Source organism: Amphibalanus amphitrite, unplaced genomic scaffold (genome assembly GCF_019059575.1).
Source record: "Amphibalanus amphitrite isolate SeventyFive unplaced genomic scaffold, NRLGWU_Aamphi_draft 000143F_arrow, whole genome shotgun sequence".
NCBI classification, from domain to species: Eukaryota; Metazoa; Arthropoda; class Thecostraca; order Balanomorpha; family Balanidae; genus Amphibalanus; species Amphibalanus amphitrite.
The window spans coordinates 588,182-613,651 of record NW_024881638.1 but is presented as its reverse complement, the minus strand read 5'-3'; the positions used below and the strand labels follow the sequence as shown (position 1 = coordinate 613,651).

Genomic DNA, 25,470 nt, shown 5'->3' with positions numbered 1-25,470 from the left:
GTTATTGTTGATTTCAGAGGGAGTGGCCGGTCAGGAGGGCCCCATGTGGGTATGGATCCAGTGTCCAGTGGGATTGGCTAAGATTTCCGGTGATTAACAAACGCTTCTATGATAGTAAACCTATTGAGTTATGAGGGGAGGTCACGTGACGGACCTGACCTTACTAAACTCTTGTGAAAACACGACACATACGAACGGTAAGAAACCGACAACTCTTCTTTCTGCCAAGTGTCATCTTTCTGTGAAGGATTTCTTGGCACTGAGTGTTCAGAAATTGCGTTGTTTTTGGACTGTGCAGAGGCTCACGAGCGACAACATAGGTCAACAACCTGACCTACCTTAAATATGCGACTTGTACCATAAGATCCAGCTTGATCAAAAGATAGGACATGTCAAATTTCATCTCTTTATCTCAAAAGAATTTTGAGCTATCGTAAAAACCGCCAGTGTGGCACCATATCGCCTCCCAGGGAGACACCGGTTGGTCACGTGACTCGGAAACAAAAATCAGCTGATAGAGTGGCGGAATCCCCGTAATCAGACACGAATAATTCCGGACGATAGAGCGGCAGTATAGGAGTCTTCTTCACAACAGGCAAACATTGCCACGTTTATCATTCAATGATCAAGAAACGTTCATAAATTATGTATTTTTCGACGATTACCGCCGCAACCGACGCGCACATATCGTTACCAGCACATAAAGCTGTGCTTTGCGATATTATTTGTAAAGAAACGGCCAATACCTACTAAATTATGTGCAACAAAGCTCGAAAAAGATAGCATTCTATATTGCTTCAACCTTCTACTTACGCTTTTATAATTACGACAGCGACACCATACGGCCTATCGACGCTATGCAACTCCGTGGAGCGTCCAGCCGCACTCTGCAGAGTGTGCCGAGATCGGAGGCGGACCATCCGCGGGGCGCGGCACGTCCACCTGCGCTGCCCGGCCGCTGGAAGGGCGATGCCGACGCCTAGCTCGTCTGGATACCATCCACTCAACGGTTACACAGATGCAAAAAGACCGCCCGCTGGCCGCCCGCTGCGCACACAACTACAGGGTGGGGCAGCATAATCGGGAATAAATATCAAACGGGATTATTTGGTCATGAATTTAAAAATACAGCTCCAAGCACTATTTTAGCAACATCCCATCAATTGGTCACCTTTTACCTATCTCTCATCCTATGTGACCGCCCTCGGCGTCGATGACCTTCTCAAGGCGGGTCCAAAAGCACGCGCATGCACGTGCAACCTCCTGCTTGTCCATGATCGCCCATCAGCATCGTACCTTGCACTGAAGACCGTCTTTACTGATGATAAGTTGTTCATTAACCTTCTACCAAAAAACGCTCCATGTAAAGAATTTGGTCGGATTTAAATCGGCGGAGTTGAAGGACCAGAAGTTTTTGGTTCATCTCAGGTGGAGGTGCCCTACACAATAACATGACGTCCTCACTGCAGTACCAGCACGGACAGAGTCCTCGTAAGACGTGATCTGGACCGTCAGTGATCCTCTGTTCCGACGGCTCCACATGAGTCTGCCACAGTGCGGATGTATTTACCAGAGGTGCTCATTTTATCTGGGCTCGATGAAGTAGGGTGCACCACGTGCACCTCCCTTGAAGACCACCCATAGGTCCATCACCCCAACAGGATGTTTACTTTGCATGACCGCTGGAATATTCTCGATACAATCCCCTATATGGCTTGCCATTCTTTTTTGTCGTATTCCAGTCGGTGGTGAGATTTTTGGTCGCTGAAGTTTTGAACATTGTTTCTTTTTAATATGCTCAAGAGCGTCTTCCTTATATTCAAGTGAGTCATCTGTATGTCCTCTGCTAAGAGTTATTTTACGACGATTACGTTAACCTTTTGTCCTAAGTATTCCCACACAATCCTTATTGTCCGTGATAACACGTTGACCTGTCCAGCAACCTTTACGTGGAATTGCAGGGGTTTCAACAAAATGTTCTTGTTTTACTCGTTTAACATTAGTGTCTATGGGCGCGCGCAAAGCACTTGGAGCACCGTCGAACTATTTTGCTGCTCTTTTCCAGGAGGTTGCATGCTCATGGATGTAGTCATGTTAGATGATGCACAACTTTTGGGCGTTTCATTGCCATGCTATAATTTATCAAAATAATGTCATGCCTACTCATGATTAGAGCCCAAAAAGCATTCCCGATTATGCTGCCCCACCCTGTAAGCTACTTGGCTACGCCCTCTCGGGGAGGGGAGGGAGGAGCAACAACCGTCAACAGTCTGAACTCTGATGAGCCAATGGAGTCTGTGAGCCGCGCCAATCAGCGCTGTTCCGCGAGTAGACGGGAGCTCTATTTTCGCTGGTCCGTCAGTCACCAGCATCGTTCCGTGCTCTCGATGGTAGCTATTCGGCCGTGTTTTCGTGTGTAGGTCAGCAAAAACAGTGAGAGAGATTCTCGGATCGCGCCAGTCGTATCTATTGTCTTATATCTATTGTCTTGTATTATATCTATTGTATCGTATCTATTGCAAGGGTATCTATTGTCTATGTACTTTCCAGTATCGCAAACGTTATTGTTAGGACCCGAGGGTAATCAGCAGTCGACGCATTTGTTGCAATAATAAAGTTGAAAATATAGCGAGGTATATTCACTTAAATTCACAAACCACCTTTGATTTTTTTGGCACGCGCGGACTACTTGCCCCCGCAGCTACAGCACACAGCCGATCTCCATGTTGCTGTTTCAGAGCTGCAGTGGACACGGCAAAAATACACTAATGTTCTGACAACTTAATCCAAAAGTACACAGATTTCACGACGAACTACCACATTCATATAATTTTCTTGCTCACAGGTGCTCAGCAATAAGCGCGCGACTGATTGCAGCTAGTGCACTCACGATTATTAATTCGCGCTCGCCAAACCTGCCATTAACATCCACCACCAATACCATCAACATCTGTCCAATTAAGTACCTATTACCATATCGAGCCAGAATGAGACCACGACATATTATCGTCCTATTACATAGCACAAATTCCGGGGTGGGTGGGGTGGGGGTGGGGGATCCTCCAATCACAACCAACATCGTTTTGGGACGGGGAGTCGAAGGCGGGGCTCGTATCGACGTATCCTTCACATATCTGGGCGTCTCACTCCTTTCGACACTTAATCAACCCTGGCACACCATCCACCGAGCCAGGTCGGCTCCGACCATCTTGAGTTCCATACTGAAATCTGATAACTGACCGTCAGTTCCTATCAGTCAGCGGGCACTATGCCTTAGCACAGCAAGTGCACTGTGCAGCCTTCTTTGGACACCGCCTCGGAGCAGGGCGCTGGTCCTGGGTGCCCGGCGCCCTTTGTTCGTGTACGGCTAGCAGCATTTTCGGGGTCGGATGGTTTCCGCAGTGGCGGCGCTGGTCACCGTGGAGCCGTCGGACGACACCGTCAGATGAAGCGCCCGCAACTGGTGACCTGTGACACAGCGACACGTCAGGTCTCACGTCAGGTCTCACGACGACCGTCACGTTTCAGTCTCGACGGCCGTTATATAAACAATCACGGCGGCCGTCACATACCAGGCACAGTGACCGTTACACACGATCCAAGGCGACCGTGAATTAGCAGTCACGGCGACATCACAGGTTGCGACGGTCCTCAAATTTCCGCCACGGCGACGATAACTCATAGCTCATAGCGTTTCCTGTCGCACACTTAGCCATAGCCCATAATTGCAATACATTAGCCTGTTATACGTTTCTCACTCAAAAGTCGAGGCCCGAGTCTGAGACCCATCATACGTCACGACCCCTGCAACGGCATCTGCATTAGCAGACATCCCGTCCCGGCAACACACAAAGTTCTCTCCACTCTCCAGCCACTCACCTAGGGACTGGGGGGCGAAGTAATCTTGGGGGTGACATAGCCAGGACGTGTCGTCGAGCTACCGTCGGCGGGCGTGCCACGAATGGCCGGCGGACCTCCGTCGGCTGGCGGGCCACCATCAGCCGGAATGCCGTGGTCAGCCGACGGGCCGGCGTCGGTCGGCGAGCCACCATCAGCCGGCGGGCGGACCACTGTTGGCCATTGAGCTAGCGTCCGTCGCCGGGCCTCCGTCCGCTGGCGGCCAGTCTGAATAACAAGAAAAAGTTGAATTAGTTACTCTAGTGTTCACTGTTCAAGTTCACAAAGTACAAGTATCAGCACACCTAATTCTATTCATATACACCGTATATCTATTTCATTATACATTGCTTTACAACCGTTTTTAGAATAATATTAGTCTTAAACTGTTAGCAAATGAAAATGCCTTTTGTGTTCAGTTAGGCCTGTTGAGACCATTGCAGAAATGCAGACCATTGTGGAGCTGGAAGGAAGATAGGGAATTAGCTGCTGTGCTCCAGTGGCAGTGCTTCTGGCTACAGGTCAGGACATCCACACTTACAGTAGGGCCTGAGTTGGATCTTGGACCCCTGTCAGTGTGGTCTCCCTCTTGATGTAATTGGCTGAGGAGAATCAAAGTGATGTTAGGAGTTAGGACTGCAACTTATCACAGTTATGAGCAGGGTTTGGGTTAGGTTAGGTTTGGTTAGGTTACAAATTAACATTAATGGCACTAGTAGAGCAGATGTCAAATGAAGGCGCTTATGCTTACCAAGTAGATAAATAGGCAAAGAGAGCAGGATGCTCATAGGAAGGGTTTCCAACCAAGGAGAGGCAAAGCTGTAGGTTTGTAGGTTGTAGGGTTTTAGTTTGTATGCTGACTTGTAGGTTAGATTATGTCAGGTAAGGTTTGGTTTGGTGTTAAAAAGAAGCATCTCTGGAAGCAAGAAGCATATGAGCACTTCTCCTCAGTTGTAAAACCTCTGTGTAACATCTGCTCTACTAATGCCCAAATATCTTGGTCACCAGTGACAAATTCCAATCTCAAATGAGCTGGCCAGTTCACAATTTGTAGGATCATGTTTTGTCTGTCAGTCAGCAAAACAAATATTGTGGTTATGAGCAGTTCTTCGATGGTTGTGGAGGGTTCAAATGTGGACATGTCGGGAATATAGTCTAAATATTGATCATCACTCCTTATATGGTCATCACTCAGCACATTTGGGTGACGTCATATTCTTAAATTAGATAAATCTTATTTTAGATTACCTCTCTGCAGTTTGCCCGACTGATACCTATATGCTGACGGTGACCCCAGCTTTACCGTTACCAAGATTTCCAGCTTGACAATGACTGGTACAGAATTGTCAAACTCAATGATGCATTTTGCTAGCCCTTTTGCCAAGAATTGTAGTCTGTTTCATTGTCATACTCACGTCTCCCCATCAGCATGACATTGCTTAGCGTACTCCATACAGCCTCGGCAAATGAACCCTTTCAACCGCTTTGTTTTGCAAAAATGCCCAACACGTGCATCATCCATTTGGGCACAGACTTACTTCCTTAAATGGAAATCAAGGCTTCATGCAAGCCAGGGGAGGCGAAGTTTGCCATCCTGTGTTGCCGATGATTCGGGCATGAGCACTGTCTTGTCTTGGTCTTCCTGGTGGCATTGTAGCCTATGAAAATATCTTAAAAAAAAAAACACCAAGAAAACGTCAATCCAATACTCCACAAATCCCCGATGCTCCGCGCTCCACAAAATATATCCACAACTCCAAGACCCACAGAAGTGAGAGAAGCAAATTCAAATTTGAATTGAAATGTGCCTAATATACACAACACACAAAAGTCGAAAACCAGGGATGTTCTCCATCATCACATGGAACGCCGTAGCAGCCAATTGAATGCAAAAACGTGCGTCTGCTAGCGTCAGAACTATATTAGCAGCATTTGCAGTACACGAAACCGTGAGCAGCTGTGGGTGTATAATCGTGGTCAGCAGCTTTTAACATCGAATTTCGTAATGTTCCCCCATTAGTCATGTTTTGAAACTTATAACATCAGATAGAAAATTAAATTCTGTTTCATATAGTACCCTCAATAAATGCCGACTCGGTCTTATTTTTTAGTAATATGCCACCGACTGTTACAGTGTGACCTCAAACAGCAAGGAGGCTGATACATTATAGACCAAAAATATATAACTTATAGCACCGAAACTGCAATAAAACATGCATACTTGGGAAGAAAATAAAATTTTCATTTTGATTAGGACCTTTTGCGAACCCATCACCACCATGTTTACCGAGCATCAATGTTTTTTGTTCGGAGTTGATTGGTACCCAAAATGCCATCTTTCGGATTTGGAAGCAAAATTGACAATGTTCCCCCATTAGATGAGCTTTGATACTTTGACACCTTATAATTTCAGCATTTCTGCATATTTTGGTGAACGTTTCAGACGCCGACTCGGTCTTGTTTTTGAAAACCATTACATCTAGTGAAACAGTGTGACCAAGATCACCGAAGGTGGTTTTACATTCAACATCGATTTATTCTAGTTTTGAGCATGAACAAATGAAATAGCACATAAAATCGGAAAGAATATTCAATTTTGATATTGTTCGATCATGATTTACAACCTATACAACTGATTTTATTCGATAATTTGTGGTAAAACGTTGGCTGGTCAGGTGGGCCCGCCATTTGCTGAGCTTGGTGGTTTCGAAATTGAAAGAAACAATATTGGCACTTGATAATACTTTTTTACTATTAATTTAAATTTTTAAGGAATAAAATTTGATTTAATCAATAACAAACTCCTACAACCAAAGATATATTATTTTCGAAATGGCGTGGTCGGTCAAAAAATTATCTTCGCAAATACTTTACAGAGTTACGCTAGTCTTGCCCTGTGCAACTTTATTGCCAATTTATATATAAATAATAAAACACATAAAGATACGTGGCCTAGTTTCTTTTTTTGGACTGAGAAGGCCAGCTGAAAATAGTGGTTAAAATACCTTAGTGTTGTGGCGGCAAACCGGTTTTACCTAGTTCTCTATATACCGTGTCGCCTCCGTGCGCGGTCGGAAGGTAAAAGTTCGCCGGCTCTAACTAAACAAATAGTCGTCGTATCGCAAATTCATTGACGGCGTTCGAAGCGTCGTTCAATTTACTCTCGAAACATATCCTAACATTACCATTTAACTGCCTAGCGCAATCACCAACAACATAGGCGGCGGAACGATTTGAGACAAGGGGGGGCACCATGGCTCAAGGAGCCAAACCTAGGGTACCCCCAAATCCTGTTTTCTCATCGGATTTAGGCCACTTATTTTTCGTCACAGCCCTGACACGATGATTTTTTTTTTTTTTTACTAAACGAAAATGGCAGTTCACCCCCGTATGCAGGGGTGTACCTAATTTTATATCTCTTTGTGGGGGCATATGCACCCACAATCCTGAATTATGCCCCCACAATGATGAAAAAGCACCCACAAGTCTTTTACAAGGCTGCAAGCGTCCTTTCGAAAGCACGGTGCCCTTCGCATGCTCTAACGGTGTCCTCCTGACCGTCTCGCGTTCATGGAAAGCGTTTTTAATCACTCGGCGCCCTTCTGGGAGAATGGCGCACTTTTGACAGCACCGCGCCATTGTCATGGTCTAACGGCGCCCTCCTGACCGCCTCGCGTCCTTAGGTCTCTGTTCACCGTGCATCCCTCGACTATTCGGCGCCCTTCTGGCCTCTCAGCGCCCCTGAACCACATATAGCGTTTTCAATCATTCGGCACCCTTTTACGAGAATGGCGCCCTTTTCATGATCTCAAGGCGCCCTCGTAACCATCTGGCGCCCCCACGTCCCCACCAACGTAGCACTACTGACTGTGCGGCGCCCTTCTGGCCTCTTAGCGCCCCTGGACCACATAGCGTTTTCAATCACTCGGCGCCCTCCTAAGAGAATGGCGCCCTTTTCATCGTCTCACGGCGCCCTCGTAAGTCGTAACCGTCTGGCGCCTCCACATTTGGTGCCCCTCCTACTGGATAGCGCCTCTCTACATATTTTTTACGTCCTTCCGGTCAGTTTCCACTTTTAAGCGTGTATTTGCTTAGTCAGACACGTCACTTGAAGCGCCATTCGGCTAGCAATGTTATCAAATTCGGTGTTAATTTAGGCTCCCACATAAAGAATATCTATCGCGCCCCAAAACGGCCTGGCGCCGGGCGCCCCTACAGCTGGGCACCCACAATCATTTTAGGAAAATTACACCCCTGCCCGTATGTGTGGTTAACTTTAAGCTGATCCTCAAGTACTCAAGTACTGAAGTCCTCTCCGTGGCCGAGTGGATAAAAGCGCCGGAATTCGACGCCTAGCCGGAAGTGAGAGCCCGGTTCAAGCCCCGGTGCGGGCGGCCACATTTAGCTCCTACGTGTAATGGCGTGCGTGTCTGTGGCAGGGGCCCCACAGAAGCCAGGTAACGTGAGTGAGCGGAGGGGACCGTGTCCAATCGTGAGGGCACGTTAAACGTTCGGACAAAATTCTGCCATACAACTGGCATTGCGCGATCGGGTGGTGGGGTCAGGGTCAGCACAACAAGCTATGCTTAGTGCAGACTCTGATTCCTCAAATCCGCCCATTCAGCCATTCGGACTAAATTTTAAAAAAAAGTACCTATGTGTTTGTCTCTTCCTTATTGTCGTTTGATAAATTCCATTTATCCTACATGTATAATTCCCAAGAAGCCATCGCAATACTAATCAGTGGCGAATCCCAGGGTGGAGGTCACATGGGTCATGACTTAGGGCCTGGGGTCACCACATGCCTGCCAGGAGCACCACAGGCCTGACAGCCGACAGGGGCACCACAGGCCCGCCAGGGGTGCCAAAGGCCTAGCAGGGGCACCACGGGCCTGTCAGTGGCACCACAGGCCTGTCAGGAGCACCATCGGCCTAGCAAAAGCACTACAGGTCTTCCCGAGGCACCACAGACCTGCCAGGGGCACCAGAGGCCTGTCAGGGACACTATCGGCTTCGCAGGGGAACCACCGGCTTCGCAAGGGCACCATGGGCCTGTCAAGGGCACCACAAGCCTGTCGTTGGCAATTTAGGATTGTCAGAGGCACCACAAACCTGTCAAGGGCACCTGCGTTCTAACAGGGGCACCACAAACCTGCCAAGGCCCAGGGACACCACAGGCCTAGCAAGGACACCACAGGCCTGTCAGGGGCACCACGGGCCTGTCAGGGCCCATGGGCACCTAAGTCATGTCAGGGCCCACCGTAGGCTTGTCAGGGGGCAGGGTAGGTAGGTACCACAGTCTTCCCAGGGGCACCAGCGGCTTAGCAGGGGCACCAGTCATCACATGAGTAACCAAAAATAAAGAAAAAAACTGAAAATAGGGCACCACCAAAATTAACTGGCCGAAATCCGTTGAGGTTTTAATTTTGGGCATAGGTAGGGGCACCACTTCGATTCATGACCCTCTCCTTGGAGTTTTCCCGAATCCGCCCCTGGTACTAATACATCAAATTTAAGGGGGGGCACCTTGCTATTGGTGCCCCCCTTGCAGAATTCAAGGGGGGGGCACGGTGCCCCGGTGCCCCCCCCGTTCCGCCGCCTATGACCAACAAGCAAAAGTTCCGCGCATCCCTCCTCATACAGTGTTAGCGGCGGCCGGCCAGGCCACCGGCCGCTGACCCACATTCGCGTCATCAGGGAATGCCGCAACTAATTTATTGTTTCCAACTTTTTTCCCGGAGCGTTCTACCTGGTTTATATAGCCTTGATCCCAACCCAACCCAGCAAGCAAGTTAACGAAGTTAACTTTTTAAAGGTGGCTTCTTCTGACATCCATTTTTCATCTTTTCACTAATTCAATAAATCACATTCTAACTCCATTTAAGCTCGTTTTGGGCATATACTGCATTTTAGAGGAAAGAAATTGAGAGTAATGTATTATGTCAAGCATTTTTTTTTCATTTAAAGGCTCTGTTTATTTTCCTGCATTAAACCAGGTCATTTATGTGGGGATTGTACTCCTTCACCAGATTGGAAAAAATGCGCGTTATGCCGAATATGTCCGGCATAGTAGCGGGATTGCGCCGAAAATTTCAGTGCTCGTCCGGCGTAACTTCGCTTCGCCGAATTCAGCGCATGGCGGCGGACGAATTTTTTCGGCGCAGGGCGGTCACATATTTTTTTACGAAAGACGGTCACCGAATTTATGCGGTACGCTGGTCAATTTAGCAGCAGATTCGCCCCGCGGGCGGCTCTGGAGACTGGAGATGTTGCGGGATGAGACGTCCCTGCCCCGGTCGTCCCATGCTCGAACTGGCGAGCTGCCCTGAGTACTCAGTGGAGGAACGGTTGCCCCGATGAGGCTTCAACCTTCGGCGTAGAGATAGGTATGGAAAACCTTGCTGAGTGTCGCCGAGTGCTGTCAAGCAATAGCAGTGGGTTCCTGCTCACTGCAGTATTGAGGGGAATGAGAGCGCGGACGACCTGGCTAAACAGGTGGCCGCCCTGCCCTCAAACGCCCGATCGCTGACCAGGGCAGTTCATTGTGCGGCCTCGCATCAGTGGCGCGACAACTGCTCAGAATCACTATTCAAGCCACTTCTCGGGAGCACGCCGCCGCTCCCTATCCCCGGAGGCGGAGAGGACCGAGATGATGCCATTTCGGTGCACCAGATGAGGGCGGGCCGCCGGGGCCACTCGCTCCAGTACGGCAGCGAATCGGCTGTCTCCACTCCGCCGCGTGCCAGCAGTGCCCAGACAAGCGGTGCCCCGCGGCGCTCTGAGTCTGAACCGTGAGCCGAGAAGAGGCTGATGTGCCGGAGCACGTGCTGCTCCGCTGCCCGGACCTCGCTGGCTCCCGCCGAGGTATTGGGTTTACGTGGAAATAAAAAAAACTCATTCGGACGCCCAAACATGGGAGAGCATACAAGGCCCCGAAACACTCTGTCTGGTTGATATAGCCTTGATCAGTAGATGTGCACATGTGTTTTATATGAAAAAGGCTTAATTTTCGCACAAATAGGCACCTAATTTTTAGCACAAATCACGCAGAAATTTTGGCGCAAAATCGCTTGCGCCGAATTTTGGCGCAAGAGGGTCTCACGGGCGTCCGGCGTAGTGTATGGATGTTTTCCAGTCTGGCTCCTTCATATCACCAGAGTCACTGAAAAACTGAAAATTCCAACTGAAAATTGTCCCACTCCCAAATGCACATATACCTTACCTTACCTCTGGCTCTGGACCTGCCGTGAGTGACCTCGAGTACGACCGTCCGTGGCCGCAGAGAAGAAGTCTTCTGGAGCCAGGTCGACACCTCAGTGGAATAGCTGGTGCATTTGTAACATATCGCCTCAACGCAGACGATAGAACAGCGAAGGCAGTTTCAGTACTTGTAGTCGCTCCTCATAGGGAAGATGTCTGATTGAAGTTACCAGGTGCGTTGCTCTCCTTTGAACACGTTCGATCAGAAGTTGGTCGGCGTGATTGAATGGGCCCCATGCCACGTTACCATATTCTAAGTGTGGGCGTACTATCATTTTGTACAGCAGTGGGAGGGTGGACTTGTCAATAAGCTCGAACGAACGTTTGATGATACCCAGGATCTGATTAGCTTTTGCCGCAGCAGCAGCTAAATATACATCTAAATGCAAGGAGAAGTCAGAATGGATGATGGCTGGACTGGATGGATATTGGCAATTGGCATTGACTGTGATGGTCCTTTCCCAACCCTTACCAGATCAGCACTTTGGCAGGAATAACCAGTTTGACTGAGATTGATATCTTTGCGAAATTTCAAATCAACTGAGAATCTGTGTTTACCCTTCCAGTCTGAGCTGTTTCCGATCACCTCTCGCCCTCACCGCGGCAGCGATGGACGCGCCGGCCACCACGCCGGCCACGGTTCCGGCCGCCGTGCCGGTGACGGTGCCGCTGGTCTCCTCGGACCTGCGGCCGCAGGAGACGCTGCTGCAGATAGCGGACGTGCTGGACCAGCTGCAGGCCGTCTCCGACATGGTGATGAGTCGGGTGTCGCGCCGCGCCGCCGCCTGCCGCCGCCGGCTCGGCGGCCTCCAGCGGCGCGCGGAGGTCGTGTCGGAGCAGGTTCGCCAGCTGGAGGGAGGCACCAAGGCACTTCAGGTCAGTGGGAGTGGCGGGAAGTCAGGGTATAATGTTTCTTTGTAAGTGACACATATTAATAAAAAAAAATTCGCAGTGTTCATTCCACTGCCTTGACAGATTCGTTCAACTTCTTGTCTATACTTGATCTCTCATAATCTGCCTTGACAGATTCGTTCAACTTCTTGTCTATACTTGATCTCTCATCGCGATGAATTCACCGTAATTTCGGTCCACCTGGGCAGATATTCTCCAGCTCCAAGTTCCCGTCGCCGCCGCAGGAAGACACTGGCATCTCTGACTCTGAGGATATTTTCGAACTGGCCGACAAACTGGAAATGAAGTGGACGGAGGTCCCTTCCAACGGCGAGGACGCCTGGATTGAGACACCTCCGAAGGTTAGAGGCGCCTGGTGGCTGGATGTGATTATAATTGATTTATTTATGCTTTGTCTGAACACTTTTTGTCTGCTGCGGTCTAGTCGTGTTACAGTTATTTGAAGAAAAAAAAAAACGCGAATTAAAGACAACCATAACGACGATATGGAAGAATATAAGGCAGAATAGAAAGATGACAGTTTGTGACATCTTGATGCATTTGGAGAACGTATTCTTATTTCTTACGCTCTTCACGTTCTTTATTCGCAATTAGCCTAGGGGTCGCCGCCGGTACTATCACTTTACGTTTCTTCCACCAGGAGAAGCTGCAGTTTTTCCACGTGAAGCGGGCTGCGGAGCGCGAGCCGCCGGACCCTTCCATCCGCCGACCGCCGGACGAACTCCGGTCCGCCGCCTCCCTGCTGGTCTTCAACACCGACAAGAACGCGTGAGTAGACTGAATGTTCAACGCTCTATACGGGGTGCTATGCTAATAACAGTGACCAGTTCCGCAGCTTCACCTATTGCACATTATACAACTGCTTACTCATCTCTTTGATTCTGCATGATGTCACTTTCATGATTCATCATTTATGTATGTACTCTCTCACCTTTATTGAAAAACTCATCACATTTATCGACACCAGTTTTCCCCCATCAGCGCTGATTCCTCTTCTCTTCCGCCTTTCCTAGTCACTCTTTCCCTCCCTCTATCCCCCTCGCTCTCCCTCTACCTGTCTCCTCTCTCCTCTCTCCCCTCCTCTCTCTCTCTCTCTCGCTCTCTCCCCTAACCTCTCTCCTCTCCCTCTCTCCCCCCTCTCTCTCTCTCTCTCTCTCTCTCTCTCTCTCTCTCTCTCTCTCTCTCTCTCTCTCTCTCTCCAATCATCTCTCGTCGACCAACCTCCTCTTGTCTCTTCCCTCACACATCCAATCAAATGGGTCGTGACACACTTCATACCTAAGTGGTTCCGACGCTTCATACTAATTGGATGCGAAGTTCCAGATGTTATCGCCATCCCTTCAAGTAATGACAGCTAATTACATACAATTTTCCCATCACCCTACTGTTGTTTTTGCGCTTTTAGGCCGCGGCTTTTCGCCCGGCATCGAAGTGCGGTGTTGGGTTTTCCACTGCGTGTTCGAGGAGAGGTGTTCTACGGACATCTGGTCTCGCGGATCTGCGTGGTGGTTCAGTGTGAAGCGAGGCTTTGGGGCAGAACGCGGGTGTGTGGTGTGTGTGGTGTGTGTGGTGGTGAAATCGGTGAATGGGGTGCGCGGCTGGTGTGAAACGGTGGTGTGCTGCGGCTCTGCTGCGGCGCTGGTGTGTGATGCGTCTGTGCGTTTTTTTTTTCTATCGCGGCACATAAGAGCTGCATTGCCCAGCATAGATATTAGATATGGCTTTCCAGCGATGCCATTTGAAGCATTTCTTCGCATTTACTCGTATTGTTCTTGAACTATTTGTGACATTTTCCATTTAGCGCTGAAAATGTGCAAGATCACGGTGACTTAGAACTGCAATCTCATCGTGGAGCAAACTCTGCAGCTCTGTATGTAACCCGTAAACCTCACTTCATTTGCTTCGTCCACGTATGTAATCAATGACCTCACCTCACCCGACCTTTGACCCTCTCCCGGCAGGTTCTCTGGCGGTACCGGGGCGGACCCTCTGCGGGGAGCACCCTCCTCCGGCCAGGGGGCGCCGACCTCCGCCACCAACCCGGGCGAGCAGCTGGCTGAGGCTCCGGTGTCCCTCTACCGAGACCAAAGCTCCACACAGCTGGTGAGTATATGGACAGGGAGGGGAGGGGGATGGTCATTAGTATCTGGGACAGTGGATACTGGATACTTTATGCGTGATTGCTCATTGCATCATGTCTTATCGCTGTATTTCTGGTGAATGATGCGCCACGTGACCAAAAATTCCGTGCCAATGCATAATTGAAAGGTGCAGAGGACATCGTATGAAAAACGAAAACTATCTTATAGCAGCTTCAATTAGAATGTATCTTGTGTAGCTAAAACGCATCACCTCTTCTCACACATAGGTCAATACCGCCTTGTCGCTAGTGTTTCGTATACGCGTGTGTCTCTGTCTGGATATGCTCTCAAATCACTGACACACCGTGATCTTCCCGCCCGTCCCAGTCCGAGCCGCTGCTGTACCGGCCGGAGCTGGGTGACCTACCGGAGCTGTCGGCGCCGCTGCAGCTGCCCCACCTGCCCGGTATCGCCGCCGACGTGACCTTCTGTACCGAGCCGGGGCCGGCCATCGCGCCGTCCGTGCTGCTCGCTGCTGATCTGCCGCTGCCGGAGCTGCCGCCGGCAGTCGATGGCGGCATGGATCCTGCCGTGCCGCCGCCGCCCCCGCCCCCGCCACCGGCGGGCGGGCAGGTGACAGCGGCAGGACGGGAGGGGGATGGGGTGGTGACCGCTCCGCCCCCGCCTCCGCCGCCGCCGCCGCCCCCGCCACCGCCGCCTCCACCGCAACCACCGGCGCCAGCAGCGACAGAGGCATCGCCCGGCCCACCGGAGTCGGCTTCAACTCCCGAAAAGGTGAGGAGCATGCAGCTACTGGAGGTTGGAGAGCCGTATCTCACATCGTAGTGTATGGTGCACGATGAAAATGCTCGTCCGAATTCATGAGCGCCAATGAAAAAAAAAATACAGCCTAGGCGATATTAGAAGTTAGAACACAGGCTCGAAGTTGTACCAATTTTTAGATTGGTACCACCAGGGTAGTTGATGCATTGGTAGGCTTTATAGAATGGTGGTGGTTGATATATGACCACTGGCGTTTATCTTGAGCTTATCCAGGCACCCAGCTATTGCGCAGTTATGACAAGGAACAAATGAACTCGAACGATTTCACTCACGCGAGAAACATGCCAGAGGTAACGCACCAGTGTGATATATTTCAGTTTCCAGAGAGCCATTTAATGCCGGCAATGAATCAAACGCCGAGCTCTATTTAATTTTGTTGTTATTTAAGAAGGCTGCTGCTAATTCGTTCATCAGTCACCAGTCTGATCAGCTCAGTCTATTTGAGAAGATGTTGGCTTTGCGGGAAGCTTCATATGTATGTCACTATGTGCATTGTGTGTGCATGCAAACGTATCTCTATCGTTATAATTAAACTAAGCAATAAGCATATGAGGCCATGAAGCGACATAAGTCTCGTGTCACTTTGTTGTAATTGAATAGTCATAAACTTTGAGTTTGTGGTAATCGTCTCAGCTTACGCAATTTTTCTTGTCTTCCTTATCAGCTGTCTGAACTTATCCTCGCTTGATCATTAGCGCGTTTTTTTTGAAGATACCGAAAAAAATATTGATTGAGGAACATGCTTCTTTCATGGTTATGATCGCATTTGATTGGTTCTTTTTTCTGAGTTACTTCTAATGAGGGAAGACGTCTTCGGTCTGATGAGGAAGGGGTTCTCAAGAAGACTCATGTTTGACAACTGCGTCATGTAAACGGGAACATTGTTTAACGCATCCTCTGATATTGTCTGGCTAGCTGATAAGTTAACCCTCGCCCGTATTGGTGTTTTTCCAGCCACGAACGTATAAGGGGGGTGTCCGTTGGACCCCCCCCCCCTTGCCGTTTCGCCCCTGATCGAGCTAGAGCTTCGCGGAAAAAAAACGAGCGTGTTGCCCGTGACTAGAGGAAGCCGATGATACCCAATTGTAAGGTCCTAGGTCATCGGTTGACCTTCCAGATCAGGGTCAATGACCCAAAAGTCGGGAAAAGCGGGACCTGTTAGAAAGTCGCAAAGCGTGGCTGCTATGGGGTTTTTCTGGGTGCTGTTCACGAATATCATGTTAGTTTTGATCACAGATGATGTCTTCATGCATTTAGGCCAGGTCGGGTTAGGTCAGGTCAACCAGTAAGGGTATTCGTAGTAGGTGGCAACCACCTCTGACAGCTTCGTAACATGTTACGAAGGCGCCAAAACTACTTCGTAAATGTTCATATGGTTGCTAAATTCTAATTCAGCTCCAAAAACTGCCCTAGAAACATGTAAAACTCGAAAAAGTGAACCGAGGTCATCAAAGGTCAATGACCTGACTTCACCTTTCGGTGACCTTGACACCCACCCTAATGCATGGGAGCAACATCATATCCCATGTTTGAACGCTTAAAACCACGAAAAGACTGCAAACGCGCGGCTAATGCGAGCCGACATACGCCGAATCGCGATTCCAGCCAAACATGGTCTCGAAAAGTAGGTCACAGGTCAAAGGTCATTAGGGTCAGGGTCATGAAAATTTCAGGGTATGTGTAAAATTGATTAACGCGAGGGTACTGAAAGTTTCGTTACGATCGGCCGCTTTTTACGCGAGTTATTCGCGAAAAATCGAGGGGGTGTCCGTTCGACCCCCCCCCCCCTATACGGGCGAAGGTTAATAGAGTCCCACTGATTCTCGATAGCGTTTTATTTCTGCTGCCAACGCACAAATGTGCGCGGGCGGAATAGATTAAATCATTTCCAAAGTATCTTCAGGACTACGCACGCAGTGGCGAGAAGCGGCGAACACTACGGAAAAGTCCACGGAATCATTCATCCATTCGCAATGAAATGACCTGAACTGAAAAGGTTTTTATGTGGATGATGCAAGTGCCAATAAATAGTTACACTTTTCTGTTACACGTGCTGGTAGATTAGCAGACTATTTTGTTACCGCTCTCAAATCTGGAAGAGCCTCGCCCTCGACTTTTCCGGGAAGCTTATTACTGGCGACAGTCTAATAAGAGTTGTTCCCACTGTTTACTGCATTTCTGCACACAAGCCAGACTAAAGCTAGTACAATTACATGTTTGTTTGTCTTGTTCTCCGGGGCTGAGACGTAATCCCACAGACAAGTTGAAAGCCAGACATACATACAGACAAGTTAAATGTTGAGTGTTATTTACTGTACAACTTCTATTTAGCGTCATCAATCTTAAACAATATATCGTTTTTATCTAAATTTTCTCTTCTTTCCCTTTCTGTGTTATTATAATCACCATAAGTTACTTAAATCATAATATCCTGCGATCGATGTCAACACTAAAAATATAATGCAACTGTTACAACAGTGGCAAACTATACTAATGTCTGGCGTCCGCAATATGCTCGCCATACCGTTTTCTTTTATATCCCGCAATGCAATATCCTACGGTGCTTACATTACTTATGCTGCTTATGACGCGGTAAAGTGTCACAGATGAACATAGTCGCAAAATTACAACCAGCTTAGACCCCACTTTATCTGGGTTCCAGTCAATAAAGCATCCTTATCGCAAATTAAATTTCCTCCTTGTGGATCCTCCAGGAATATGACATGCTGTATCTGCAAATTACATCAGTTATGGGTAGAATAGTCCAATATAGCTATGACGTGTTGTCGTTTTTACATCGGGAGATTGCCGGATGGATTTCATAACTAAGCTTGCCATCTTTTCGGTCGCTTCTTTTCTTGAAGATGCATGCATGCCTATAATCTCTTATCTCTATCTCTTTATAATCTCCTTCTGCAAACCTCTTCTGTTAACACTTGGCCGAATGATGAAGCTACTCTCAAATGTGTCATTGCTCGCCGGTCTTGGTCACTTTACGTCTTCACGTACACCCCCCCCCCCCTCCTCCGCACGTGTCACCCCCCACAGGCCACCCGTGCCGTTACCCTCGGCACGCAGCGGCATGGATCACAGTAAACATCGGTAGTCAATTGTCGAACCGTTTCGGGGATTTGTCCACTCTCTTATTGGCGCACTCCCCCGGAAATGGAGCCGCCCACGAGCTCATACAGCCGCCAGCGTGCGGCGCCAATAAGCCTCGTAGTTTAGCGCGTTAGAAGCCGGCTAAATTGAGAAGCGGTGGGAGTTCTTTTTTCAATAACGGGTGTTGGAAGCTGTTTGTATTGGCGAGCGATGAGAATTGTTTACTGCTGAGCGGTGAAATATGGCTTTATCGACGAAAGCAGAAAGCTACAGAAAGCTGTAGTAACGTTGCTGAGAGTTGAAAGGTGGGCCGCTGGCTAATTTGATGAGAAGTGGGAGCTAGGCACAATGATGGATATGGAAGCTGTTCGTCCGATAGGAGGAAGCCATGTAATAATGTCGAGCAAATGACCATTTGCTAATACTCTGATTATGATACACCCATGAGAGCTACTCTGTCTGCTATCTGCCCATTTTCCTGTTCCCTTTTTTACCAAGCTAGGCGAACAGGCTTGAATGCATAGTGCTTGCTCCCATGCTGTGGTTTACGGATTTTATTGCAATGCGGCTTAGCCAGTTCCAAACATCTTTTTCTGATGAAAAGCTTCTTTATATTTACGTTTGGTAAAATTTTACAAAATTGTACAGCGTCTAGTGTCCATTGTCCATATAATATACGTCCTGAGTCCATCAACATACATTCCCAAACTTCCATTTAGCGCACGTCTACATCTGACATCGGACCGTTCTATATACATGTAGTAATCTTGATCTGACCTTTGTATATACAGGGTGTCCCAAAAATAATGTCACACCTTTCCAGCGTCAATTTCATGAAAATAACAAACATGAGAGGCGCGCTTTTCTTACGTACCTATGCATCCCACCTTCTCCCTGATGCGGGCCAGCATACGGTCCGGGACATCAGACATCAACATGTCTAGATTCTGTGGACTGATCTTGGACCAGACAGATCGAACGTTCCTGGTCAGCGTGCGTTCAGGTTATCCTGGCGCCGTTTTGCTCACCTCTTACAGGACGATCTCCCAAAGATTTTCTATCGGCGACAGGTCGGGGCTATTCACCGGCCATTTGTCCTTCTCCCAGAATGCTGGGAAGTTCGATCTGTACCAGTCCTTCGTCGTTCTAGCTCGATGAGCCGTGGCGCCGACTTGTTGAAAGATGACCCTGGACATGTTCAGCAGAAGTTTTCGGCTGGAAACGTGGCTTATTGGGCTTCAGCTTTAGAGACATCCCCCGGTACCGATGGATTATCAATTTAAAGACTGGATGACTGTTGGCAATCAGCCTCCTTGCCAGTTTCCTTGTAGATAAGCCCGTCTTTAGCTCCGCACTTCGCGATGACGATCTGCGCTATACCCGGCTGGCGGAAGTCTTCCCGCCGCGACCTAGCTTGTTCCCAGGCGTCTATTCGCTTCTGTCGCGTGATAACCAGCGCCAAATCGTGCGACAACTCATGCTCAGTACCTCGGCGACCTGGCCGTGGGTCATGCCACCGGCAACCATGCCGACTGCCCCGCTGCGGGACGATTTGCTCTGCAGTTTCGCCATCCTGGATACCTGGTCCGCGCGCTGGGTACTGCCCCGGAAATGACCTCGGTACACCCCTTGACCGGTCAGGGTCACAAAAATTCGAAGGTCACGTGACTAGAATGTAGCCAATATGGTCTGGGAGCCAGTACCGGTGAAATTATATTGATATTGCGCAGTAGAAGGCAAAACAAAGGTTGTGGTGGGAGGGTGTGACATTAATTTTGGGACACCCTGTAATAAACGAAGGAAACTAGTTACACAGATAATACCAATCCCGCTTGCTTCCGAAACTCTCGTACTTTGATCATTTCTCATCCCTAGGTACTTAAATGTCATATGCATAGTTTAATGAGGCTCTGTCTCCCATTCAGCCCCATCATGCTGAAGGTTAATGATCATAAAGGGTAATTACGGTAAAATCATTAACGTGCAACTTCACTGCCAGGTAGTCAGTTCTCACGACCAAACAATTTAGCTTGACTGCCCTGCAAATCTCTTGCGAGCCGCCTGTACGTTGAACATGGGGACAATGTTCTATGGCTTTGACACCAAAGCTTCAGGGGGTTGTTAACCTTTGGCGTTGCGCAACAGCAATCTCTCGAATGGTACCGCTGAGAGTTCGTGTAAGGTCAGCCTGCTTTGGGCTCACATCAATAATGGTTCAAAGATTAAGATTCGTTTTTAATTTTAAAACAAGCGTCACGCAGCGGCTGCGGATCCGTTTTTTACATGGTCGTGCTGCTTTCGGTCCCGTGGCGAAGGAACCGTCTTTCAAAAATGTTTATAAGAACTGTGTCTCTCAAGGGCTTCATGTAAAGCCCTTACACCAGTTTTTATTACATTATTAACGAATTGTACGAAGTAATTCACATGTTGTTGAAAATTACAGACTTCCGAGAAACCTAAATAACTAGCCTTTTGATCTAGCTATTGGCAATATTCTGTTTAGTAGCTTATTTGGAAACTTTTACCCCAGGAATGCTGCATCTGATCCAATCATGATTTCTGAGCCGCTTCATCCAACTGCGCGCTCTCAATGACATTTCCAATGACATTATTAGCCAATATTAGCCATGTATGTATGTACAGGTCTCGCGGGTTTAAACGGTAGGTTTTGCACCTAGAAAATTTAGTGTACTTTATGCTATATCTTCGTCGTCTTAAGCTTTTAAGTGTTGAAGATGCGATCGACTTGTTGGGTAACAAGCCGGCCATGATCGTGTAAAATGGCTTCATCGTAAATCGATTAGTTTCTGAGATATAACCGGAAATGTAAAAGTGCAAAACCTACCGCTTAATCTCGCGAGACCTGTATATACAGGCGACGTGAATAACATGCAAGCGTCTTTCATCCCACAACTGATACGACCGCAGGATATATCACGCGACCCGTACGATTTAAGCGACGCCATTTTAGCGCAGGTATTCTGGATAATCGAATGACGTTATAAGATGCTGGTATTGGGATTGTTAGAGTGTTATCCGTAATAAGACATTAACATTTAATCAGCTGACGCATCATGTAATTTGCAGTTGGAGTGAATGTGAAGCTGCTAGTCACTGTTAGGCTGAGTGCTAGGTATGCAATGTTCAGCACACTCAACAGCTAGCTCTTTTTTCTCCTCTCTCTCTCTCTCTCTCTCTCTCTCTCTCTCTCTCTCTCTCTCTCTCTCTCTCTCTCTCTCTCTCTCTCTCTCTCTCTCTCTCTCTCTCTCTCTCTCTCTCTCTCTCACTCACTCACTCACTCACTCACTCACTCACTCACTCACTCACTCACTCACTCACTCACTCACTCACTCACTCACTCACTCACTCACTCACTCACTCACTCACTCACTCTCTCATCCAGCCATTAGTGGCTCAAACCGCCCAGCCCGCCTCGGCCGCTGAGCTGTGTCTCATCTGCGTCTGTGTGTTTTGATAGTCGCCGTCTATTGATGTATGTCTGTCTGTCTGTCGGCGCCGGCAGCCGAGTGTGGTGCCCGATCTGGCCGGCTCTGCGTCTCGCTCGGACCTGATGGAGGCGATACGGCAGGCGGGCGGCCGCGGCCGGGCCAAGCTGCGCTCTGTGGCGGCCGCGCCGCCACCGCGACGGACTGAGGTAGGGACTAAGGGAAGGGTGCGTTAGATTGAGTGGCAGGAGACGGACAGTGGAGGCTCTTAAAGGGACTATCCCACCTTCTAAAATGTTGTTAAAACCAGTTAAATTGTGCCCGACTTTATAGATTGGATGACCAGGAACACGGTTCTGGTATTTATTTTTCATTAAACTCAAATATGTGACGTCACAGCCCAAAATTACCTCCTTCCCCAGGCCACATTACTGTCATAAAGCTGATGCTTTTTACTCTGTAGGCACCACAACAAAGTTCAGACCAAGTTTTAAGCGATTTTTCAACGAACAAACCCATTTAAATCAGAATGACTAAACGAGGTGACGTCACACTAACGGTCGCTCCATGTTGAAGATAGGGCCTTGTACAAGGCCCATTTTCAAATGAAGGGAACGAATTTCTTCAACACCAAGAGGCCGCGGGGGTTGCAACCTAGATAGATAGTGGTTTCTGAACCTCGCCGCAAACTTGGCTATCTCAACTCAAACCCCATGTTAAAGGTGGGGTAGTCCCTTTAAAAGGTTTGATGATGGACTGTGATGCGAAAGGCATCGGCTGAAATAATAGTTACATCAGACAATGTGAGCGTACTGGAAATAAAAAGATAATCTACTTTGATTTCATTTCATTCTTCCACTTAAAAAGAACGTTCATCACACAATCACCTATCATGTGTCGCTCATCTTTCATTACCATAATAAGTGTCATTGTTTTTGCGCCCTCACCGACATTGATAGTGCTTATGTCATCATCTCTACCGTTCCTGCTCTATTTCCACCGTCCATATGAATTCCACGAACTAGTCCAGTGTGCGTCACAGCTGCCACCAGATGTCATCCGCGTCTGTTGATATCGTAGCTGCACTATTACCAGTTGTCGCTGGTGTCAGGTGACACTGCCGCTGACACCGTGTCACGGTTGTGACACTGATGGGTGATGAAAGCATCCCTGTACTGCAGGAGACGGAGGCACCGCCCAGTGGGGACCTGATGGCAGACCTGGCGGCCAAGCTCTCCATTCGGCGAAAGGTTAGAGAGATTGTTGGGTAGAATGCGAGATGGGAGGTGGCTTGGGACGATTGGGAAGTAATTTGAGGGTGAGGCGATTGGCTAATTTCAATGGTGTTGGGCTGATTGAATCCTCGGATTCATGTGATACAAGGTGGATTGATCTCTTGGATTGATTTAGAATTCGTTGATGAGATGCTGGTACAATTTAGGACATGTAGGGGTAACTTTTATAACCAATCATACCAGAAACCGTCCCATGCTGGGTGGGATGCGCGAATCATGCCAGAAACCGTCCCATATGTAGCAACCCTTTCGTGACCGGTGCCTCTCCCGTCAGGGTATCTCCGGCGAGAAGGCCCGTCAGGACTGGGCGGAGGGCTCCGGCGGCGCCCTGGCCAGGGTATCGGCCCTCATACCGCCCCCGCCTCCCGGGCCGGGGGACGACGCCGGTGACGACCCGGCCGCTATAGACCCCGACTGGAGCTGAAGGTTTGGACCGAGGAAGGTGGGAGGCTTTTGTGTCAGAGATGGAGACTTGTACCGAGTGGAGTTTCATTGAGAGAGCCGGGCGCTGAAGGTGTGAAGATTCTGGTGTTAGAGGTGGAGACTCGTGGTACCGAGAGATGCGTTGTGAGAGGGAGGGGTATTTGCTGGTCAGATGCTGGACCAATGTGCCTTTGCTTGGTGAGGATAACGCAGGGTGATATATCATGGCAGGCTGGAAATTATCCGGGATCAATGTTATACTGAGAGTATAGTCAATTTGAATTAATGCATGCATTTGTATCGTCGTTATCAGATGTAAGCACTGTGCAATGTGCATTTGTATGTCAAATGTATTGAACAATGTACACAAGTATTTTTCTGAATCGCTGAATACCATCATCGACAAACTAGTTATCTTTGATTTTTCACTCTCCGACTGTTCGATTTTCCAATGCGACCAGCAGGATGTTCAAATCACTTACAGCAAGGCAAATTGTCTCTTGTCTCCATCTGAGCGTACTTTCTTTTCAATATTCATCGTTTCGCAGCATATGCGCCACGACGATAACCTTTCTACTTCACGAACAAGTGCATTGAGCACTCGCATGGATTGTGATCTTATGGAGCTTCTGTAATCTGAACTATAAAACAAAAGCAATGCAAATAGTCGTAAAAAGGTCAACTGTGCTACTGTGCTAGCTCCATGGCAACATGGATGGATGGTGATTAGGAAATGGCATTCGTCTCTGTGTTTTGCTCTTACATTGATATGGTTTTTATCCTTGGAACACGTCGTAGCACTCGATCTACGAGACGCAATGATGCTACCAAGTTGTAATGGTGACCATGATAACTGATAATGCTTTTTACTCGTATTTACACGATGAACCTCTAGAAGCACAGTGACAGGTTATGCCGCAATTTCAGATAACGTTGGTTCAATTTGCTGAATCGCTGATGTCATATCTGGATGTGAGTTGATTCGAGCATCTGACGCCTCCACTGTTGCTAAGCACCTTCGAATGCCGTCACCTAGTAATATCTTGTCACGTGGCTGGCCGGATGGGACCAGGCGCCGACTTATTCTCACTGAGGGAGCTCTTCACATCCTCGCATCAACGGCAATGTCGGGCATTGAAGACGGCTGAATGGGCATGAGATGCTCTCGGATGTGTCAATATCTTTCATATATAATGAACGGCTCACAGATGCGATAACGATGATGATATGACTTGAAGTGAAAAGAAAAAAATGGTAAGTCGAAATAGTTTTCGTGGACCGGAAATGAAGAGGCACTAAAAGAGCTTTGTGCAAGAATGGTGTAGCTATAAGAGAATCGTGAAAATCAAATAACTGGATACGTATGCGAACTATGTGACATGTTCGTGAAGTGCAGGGCTAGTTTGGCTCTTTCGGTAAGCTACGATGTCATTTTTGTTTCGGTCCTCTTCACTGAAGGATAAGTAGGCCACAGTTCTTTCCACACAATATGTCCGTCCGTTGTCCAGGGTCCGGGATTGCTCGGCCAGGGCCTTGGCTCGGCCCATCATCTTCCCTTCAGCTGACGCTCATGCAACGACTTCTTCCTCGACATGCCGTGATCGAGACTCGATGTATGTTATAAACCGGTTCCGTTATTGGTTCATGAATTATATGACGTCCAAACTAAACCAAGGAAGTCGATCATTCTTGTCCGGCCCAGTTCCTCGACAAGCCAGCGTCCTTGTAGTTTATCGCCACAGTCCCAGTGTTACGCTCGGTGCAACAATTCGAGAGCTAAAGGACTGGCTGTCACGGGCTGTTGCTTTGTCGTGCTACATTATTTCGAAGAAAAGTTTCCAGTGTTACAGTCATCCGACATCGAGGCTATAATAAGTCAAAACGATGTAGCCCATCTGAATATAACCAGAGTCCGAGTATCCATTATTAAGACGTTGGATTATTTTCGTGACTTTGAACCACTACGTAGCGCGTCTACTATGTCGACGCCATGCATTATCCGGTGTTCACTGGCGATATTATCTGAGGGCGTCATTTTTATTACCAGCGCAAAAGACGCTGCTTCAGTCCCATGTTCGATGTTCGGAGCCTCATGCCCTTTTCTTCCGATGAACAAATGTGAACTATGGGCGTTTGGCTATGTTTCACATTTATCAGAAATATGTGTAAAAAGCTCAAAATAACGTTATAGCTTGCAACCCACTCGCGTGG

The 25,470-nt window shown here is 48.3% G+C and overlaps 1 protein-coding gene and 1 long non-coding RNA gene across 4 annotated transcripts; one reads left to right on the top strand and one right to left on the bottom strand.

Moving 5' to 3' along the window:
- Window positions 1-2,617: 2,617 nt before the first annotated feature.
- Window positions 2,618-5,722, bottom strand: LOC122382610. 2 transcript variants are annotated; one of them, XR_006256706.1, is made up of 3 exons: window positions 4,439-5,722; window positions 3,880-4,125; window positions 2,618-3,468 (listed from the first exon to the last, which is right to left on the bottom strand). It is a non-coding gene; the product is annotated as an uncharacterized LOC122382610 (long non-coding RNA). The 2 variants fall into 2 exon arrangements; XR_006256707.1 differs by having other exon boundaries at window positions 5,436-5,722.
- A 5,074-nt stretch (window positions 5,723-10,796) lies between these two features.
- On the top strand, window positions 10,797-23,669 carry LOC122382609 (WASH complex subunit 1-like). 2 transcript variants are annotated; one of them, XM_043368167.1, is made up of 9 exons: window positions 10,797-11,330; window positions 11,765-12,033; window positions 12,258-12,410; window positions 12,710-12,837; window positions 14,031-14,172; window positions 14,538-14,945; window positions 21,619-21,750; window positions 22,723-22,791; window positions 23,111-23,669. In XM_043368167.1, the coding sequence occupies exons 2-9, from the start codon at window positions 11,767-11,769 to the stop codon at window positions 23,258-23,260; spliced, it is 1,449 nt and encodes a 482-aa protein (XP_043224102.1). In that variant the 5' UTR covers window positions 10,797-11,330; window positions 11,765-11,766; the 3' UTR covers window positions 23,261-23,669. The 2 variants fall into 2 exon arrangements, with proteins under 2 accessions (XP_043224102.1, XP_043224101.1); XM_043368166.1 differs by having other exon boundaries at window positions 11,724-12,033.
- Window positions 23,670-25,470: the final 1,801 nt, after the last annotated feature.

What these genes read in the sequence shown, in the direction of transcription:
- LOC122382609 (XM_043368167.1), top strand. Translation starts at nt 11,767, where the DNA reads ATGGACGCGCCGGCCACCACGCCGGCCACGGTTCCGGCCGCCGTGCCG. An exon ending in GAGGCACCAAGGCACTTCAG is followed by an intron (nt 12,034 to 12,257) that starts GTCAGTGGGAGT and finishes CCACCTGGGCAG; the next exon opens with ATATTCTCCAGCTCCAAGTT. An exon ending in CGCCACCGCGACGGACTGAG is followed by an intron (nt 21,751 to 22,722) that starts GTAGGGACTAAG and finishes CCTGTACTGCAG; the next exon opens with GAGACGGAGGCACCGCCCAG.